The 6,228-nt window shown below is 47.5% G+C and overlaps 3 protein-coding genes across 3 annotated transcripts in view; all 3 read left to right on the top strand.

The window, feature by feature from the left end:
* The window catches only part of LOC140338246 (ATP-binding cassette sub-family C member 8-like), a gene marked incomplete in the record, with an annotated part of 27,263 nt that extends 26,423 nt beyond the window's left edge, over positions 1 to 840 (top strand). The window contains 1 exon segment of the mRNA XM_072422379.1: positions 645 to 840. Coding sequence (XP_072278480.1) covers positions 645 to 684 — 40 coding nt within the window.
* Positions 841 to 2,346: 1,506 nt separating this feature from the next.
* Positions 2,347 to 3,641, top strand: LOC140338248 (ATP-binding cassette sub-family C member 8-like). The gene is made up of 3 exons (XM_072422382.1): positions 2,347 to 2,798; positions 3,169 to 3,294; positions 3,479 to 3,641. The coding sequence occupies exons 1-3, from the start codon at positions 2,706 to 2,708 to the stop codon at positions 3,620 to 3,622; spliced, it is 363 nt and encodes a 120-aa protein (XP_072278483.1). The 5' UTR covers positions 2,347 to 2,705; the 3' UTR covers positions 3,623 to 3,641.
* Positions 3,642 to 3,722: 81 nt separating this feature from the next.
* The window catches only part of LOC140338247 (ATP-binding cassette sub-family C member 8-like), a gene marked incomplete in the record, with an annotated part of 6,272 nt that continues 3,766 nt past the window's right edge, over positions 3,723 to 6,228 (top strand). The window contains 3 exon segments of the mRNA XM_072422381.1: positions 3,723 to 3,732; positions 4,274 to 4,343; positions 5,074 to 5,231. Of these exon segments, the coding sequence (XP_072278482.1) occupies positions 3,728 to 3,732; positions 4,274 to 4,343; positions 5,074 to 5,231 (233 nt within the window).

The raw sequence follows: 6,228 nt of genomic DNA, 5'->3' as shown, positions 1-6,228 counted from the left end.
TGGAACAGGTGAGTGCGTGCCGGGAAGTACCTGTGCCCTCTGTGTTTTTTCGGGGTAATTGGGGGGTCTCTCTGTTCTCTCTGTGTACTTCGGGGGTAATGGGGGGTCTCTCTGTTCTCTCTGTGTACTTCGGGGGTAATGGGGGGTCTCTCTGTTCTCTCTGTGTATTTCGGGGGTAATGGGGGGTCTCTCTGTGTACTTCGGGGGTAATGGGGGGTCTCTCTGTCTCCTCGGTGGGGAAGTCTCCTTGGACAGGTTTGTCTATTTTATATTCTTCAAGCTTTGTCCTTCTGAGGATTGGCGGATTGTTGAGCCATCCGCAGTGGGTGTAACTATTGTTGGGGCCCCCCTGAGCCAGACGTTTATCAGTAATGGGGCCCGGACAGATGGACATTGCACAGCTGATTGCCCCTTCCCCTGTCTCGGGGTAATGAGTCCTCTGGTTGTTGGACTGATAAGGGACGGCTGTCACCGGCACAGTTGGATGTTTGTAGAGTGCAGTGATTGGCTGAATCAGCAATAAACTTCCCAATGATTGCTCAGATTATACCATAGACAGGTAATGAGCCGCGTACACACCTAATATGTTTATTCAGGAGCAGATTGCCGCCATATACTCACATAAACAACTCCTTGTTTTGCAGCAGCGTTCCTGACAGCGAGACCGGAGAAGACATCAGGTGAGGCCAGGAATAGATCCTGGGCTGTGTGGGAGGGGACCCAAAATATGATACAGCAAATCCAGGGACCGGAATGACCCAAACCATCCAACTCAATACATTGTCATTGAAAGCTTCATCCCAGTGTTGGGGGCTCCGTACATAGCAAATGACTGCCCACCACGCACAGCACGCGACTGCCCACCACTATAGAGGGCGCCACCTACCCCTAGAAGGCTGCAGCTATCAATAGAGTCCATTACTAGAGAATATCACCTACCTATAGAGGGCGCCACCTACCCTAAGCTCTGGCCCGCAACATCCTTTTTTTTGGCCCCCAAAGGAATCCTAAATATGAATTGCAGCTGGCCCGCCTGTACAATTCCCGGCATCACTGGCGTCTATAGACCAGCGGGCTCTCTGCCTATGTGTGGCCCCTGCATTGGACTGTTTTATAGACTCAAGTAATGCTGGGAATTTTAGTATCGGCCCTATTTCAATGAAGAGGGAGTTCCAGTGGGGGGCCACTCATAAGATTTACCCCCTGCATTGGCCGTGTCTGGCATTTCCAGCACTGCGCCTCGTGCCAGAGGCTTTTACAGTTACAGGGGCTTCAAGTTTGGCCCGGGCGGATTTTTAAGCATCTTCAATTTTTTCAATAAATAGGGTCGGCCCGTTACTTTGTCTAAGTTTTTAATTTTGGCCCCCTGTGTATTTGAGTATGACACCCCTGCTATAGGTTGTCACCTGCCTGTATATCTGTGCACCTACCTATAGTCTGTCCCTGTAAATCATGATACCTACCTATAGACGGTATCACCTCCCCCATCTTTCACATAGTAAGCAGCCATAGGTGAGAAGTCATCCGTCATACCATCTCACCCCCTATGCTGCAGCGCAGTATGGTTTTTGTTCTCTGCCATTCCTCGCTCATGGTAATTTGTTTTATTCTTTGTGTTCTCTTTCTAGGCGGAGGGGTGCGGTGGCCTACGCCTCCCAAAAACCATGGCTGCTGAACGCCACTGTGGAGGAGAATATCACCTTTGAGAGCCCCTTCAATAAACAGAAGTAAGATTTCCCACAATTCTTCCCTCCTAATCAATCGCCATATGGACATCGATCAATAGCTTGTGGGTGATTATCAATCAATCAATTGTGAGATATCAATATAAAAGGTCATAAAGAGGTCGCCAGCCATGGGGTTTGTCAGCCCTGGGGGGTCAATGTGGGATGGGGTAGTTTTCAGCCAATGAGAGGGTCATAAGAGAGATTGTTAGAAAAAGACATTGTACAAGCTTACATCAGATCTCGTTTGGTTACATGACGTCAGATCGGATCACATCAGATTATCTCAGGTCACAATGGATCACATGAGGTCAGGTGGGGTCACTTCTGAAGTTTATCACCCCACACGTTGCAGCTAATAAAATGCAGAAATTCTCGAATACAAAACCCGGAGTGACGGAGATTGTATCTCATGTGCAGATATAAAGCTGTGATCGATGCTTGCTCCCTGCAACCAGACATCGACATTCTGCCACATGGAGATCAAACGCAGATCGGGGAGAGGGTAAGCGGCTGTCTCGTATATTTAGACAATATGTGTTGTGGGGGGATAAGGATCTCATATTCACCCATGTGATTAGGGATGGGGGTTGTGCTGGGCCAAGTAGTGCCACGTATAGGATTCTAGAGCTGGGAACTCTATGGAAGGTCTGGATGATATATTGATAGAATTCTATGAAATGTTCTTCCCCTAAACAGGAAATATTACAGCTCCGTGACTTCATTGTAATCCTTTGCACAGCTTCATCTCTGCTGGTCTATAACTTATGACTGACAAGCGCCATAGGAAAAGTTTTAGCTCTCTTTCCAGACAAAGAAAATCACAAAGAGCAATCAGCCAGAGTCCTCTCAATCCTAAAACCCTATAGAAGTAATAATTAGTATTGTTAGTGAAATAATGAATTCCAATAATCTGCCTCTCCCATTGCCCCTCAGGATGATCCATTCTCTGCTCTGGATATTCACCTGAGTGACCACCTGATGCAGGATGGGATATTAAAGATGCTGCGGGATAACAAGAGAACCACCGTCCTGGTCACACACAAGCTGCAGTACCTCATTCATGCTGATTGGGTAAGGGGGCGCTAGCTAATTTTCTGATTCTGATGACTATCTGATATAATTAGAATTGGAGATATTGTATATTTTATTCATAGCATGCAGAATATATACAACATATAGCACCCATAGTATATAGCACCTACAACATGTAACACACACAATATATAGCGCCCATATTATGCTGCACCCATACTATATAACACCCATAATATGCTGCACCCATAGCAAATGACACACACAATATTTAGCACCCATACTATATAGCACCCATATTATGCAGCACCTATAGTATGTAACATCTGAAGTATATAGCACCCACAGTATTGGGCCCCTATGATATTGCCCCCATAATGCACCCTGGTCTCATCTGATCACCCCACAGATTATCGCCATGAAAGACGGGACAATCCAGAGAGAGGGGACACTGAAGGACATCCAGAATTCAGACCCTGAACTTTATGAACATTGGAAGACGCTGATGAACCGGCAGGACCAGGAGCTGGAAAAGGTGCGTCACCCAGCGGTGGAGCGGTGAATGGTGCCGTGCCATACGGGGAAATGATTACGCAATATACAATATGACATCATTCTCAGCATTGACAAATGTCCGGCCTATGGTGACTAAGCTGGGATGACGCTGCCTGCACTTCCGGCATCCGATCACTGGGGGTTCTCTTTCCTATTTTCTGCAGGAGATAATAGAGAGGAAAACGCCGGCAAAGAAGAGAATAGTGTGCTCGCGGGAAACGCTTGGAGATGACGAGGAAGATGAAGGTAAAGAGAGATCGGCAAAGTGTGGATTTTCTTATTTCTGGAGGCGTTGCTCATCTTCCTGACATCATCGCCCCATTCATGACATCATCACCCCATTCATGACATCATCGCCCCATTCATGACATCATCACCCCATTCATGACATCATCGCCCCAGTCCTGGCCCCAATGAGGTATTACCCCCGAGTCCTGGCCCCAATAAGGTATTACCCCCGAGTCCTGGCCCCAATAAGGTATTACCCCCGAGTCCTAGCCCCAGTGAGTCATTACATCCGATTCCTGGCACCAGTGAGGTATTACCCCCAATTCCTGGCACCATTGAGGTATTACCCCAATTCGTGGCACCATTGAGGTATTACCCCATTTCGTGGCACCATTGAGGTATTACCCCAATTCCTGGCACCATTGAGGTATTACCCCAAGTCCTGGCACCAATGAGGTATTACTCCCAATTCCTTGCACCAGTGAGGTAATACCCCTAATTCCTGGCACCAGTGAGGTAATACCCCCAATTCCTGGCACCAGTGAGGTATTACCCCCAATTCCTGGTACTGGTAATCCTCCTCCATCTCTCCCCATCCTGGTTAGTTTCAGGTGCTGGGGGGGATTCTGGGGTGTAATAATACTCCAATTTGCACCAATGAGCAGCCTTGTTAGACATCACCTGACTAATCAATAGGAAATAATTCTAATTTTATGATTTCTGTCCTTCAGGTTCTTTGAAACGACTCCGCTTGGAAGTATTTTAAACAGATTTTCTGCTGACTTTAATACAATAGATCAGGTGGGTCAGATTCAGAACATTTCCCTAATTATGGGGGTCCCAGAATTTGGGGGGTCATCTGCTGTATGGTGGAAGGTTTATAGGGGGGCCAAATACAACCCAGTTCAGTAGCAATATTCCCAGATAGTGGATTGCTGGAGTTTCCTATGGAGGAAGGGGGTGGTCAGTGCATAGCCGATGCTTCATGTCTTCTGGGACCATGCAGAATGACGTCACCCAAATATCTGCTGCGAATGCACCTCGGTTATTTGCACCCAAACACCACCCAGGGGGTCTCTATAATATAAAATAGTAAAATAGTATATAAATATCAATTAATAATCTCAATACTTTTATGTGATGGTTGTGAACTATACCTGGAATCTTTAATGAGATGTATTGTGAGGTTTATCCATATTTGGATGACCACCCTGTCCCTCCAGGGGTCTTCTTCCCAACCTTAGGGTTCCTTGGGGAATGACCCCAGAGGCAGAAGACCCCCAGGACCCCCCAGGTCCTCCGCTCTGTCTCTGGAGCTTGTTTCCTATTGTAGTCAGTGCGTCAGGTGAATCCCTCCCTGTTATATCTCTGTATCCAATATTGGGGCTGCTGGTACCCTGACCCAATACCCAGAGCTAGAAAAGTCAGAACTTCTGCTTGGGAGGACAGGGGATCAGTATGACAGACGGAGGAGCCCTTCCTGAAATATTCCTATAATTTGCACACTGACGCTGCTTCTTTTCTCACTTAGCACATCCCGACCACCTTGGAATGTCTGAGCCGCTCCACCTTACTCTGTATCTCCGCCCTGGCCGTCATCTCATATGTCACGCCGATCTTCATCATCTCCCTCGTCCCTCTGGTCATCACCTGCTACTTCATTCAGAAGTATTTCCGAGTGGCCTCCAGGTAAACTACCTGTATATACAAAGAAACATTCATTGCCGAGGAATGCTGGTACTTGTAGTCCCTCCCCAAGTAAGGCTGAAACTTGTAGTCCCTCTCCAGCTTGCTTGGTTGTGGTTTATCTTAGTCAGGCATGGGTATGCAGTGAGGGTCAGACATGGGCAGTGAGGGTCAGACATGGGCAGACTAGGATAGAGGGGACAGACGAGTCTACTTTGCTGGCATCTTGTGATGTTTGGTATCTCCTGGCACAATACAGATGGCATGGTGACATCTCTGATCTGTACAGGGGATTAGCCTGTAATTTGTCCTTATAAAGCGATGTTACTCCAGACTATTCTGTTCTCTGTTTATTCTGCTCTGATCAGCCGGCATGTTATGTAAATAAATTCCCAAATCCTCCTGCATGTGTTTACTGTTCAGGAAAAGATTTGTTTCCTAATAGAAGTTTGTTTATTTCTTCTCTGAGCTTCCCTGCTGCAAATCGCTGGCTGGAAGTGCGCATGGTGAGCGAGACTGAGGAAATAACACATTGTAACCCGTTCACATGGCAAACACTCCAGCGGATGCTCCTTAGGGGTGGTCACATGACAAACGTCCCAGCGGATGCTCCTTAGGAGTGGTCACATGACAAACGTTCCAGCGGATGCTCCCTGCGGCGGGTGGTCACATGACAAATGTCCCAGCGGATGTTCCTTAGGGGTGGTCACATGACAAATGTCCCAGCGGATGCCCCCTGGGGGTGGTCACATGACAAATATACCAGTGGTTGCTCCCTGGGGGTGGTCACATGACAAACGTCCCAGGGAATGTTCTTTAGGGTTGGTCACATGACAAATGTCCCAGCAGATGCTCCCTGGGTGTGGTCACATGATGAACTCCTTGGGGGCCGGCCATACAATGGACCTTAGCAGAGGAATCTCCCTGACAGCCCCTTCCTATAGCAAAGTTTTCCTGAATGAAGTAAATATTTTCTCCCCTATAGGAATATATCGGTGCC

The sequence above is a fragment of the Pyxicephalus adspersus genome, chromosome 9 (genome assembly GCF_032062135.1).
Source record: "Pyxicephalus adspersus chromosome 9, UCB_Pads_2.0, whole genome shotgun sequence".
NCBI classification, from domain to species: Eukaryota; Metazoa; Chordata; class Amphibia; order Anura; family Pyxicephalidae; genus Pyxicephalus; species Pyxicephalus adspersus.
The sequence above is the reverse complement of the archived record's forward strand: the minus strand, read 5'-3'. Positions and strand labels throughout refer to the sequence as shown.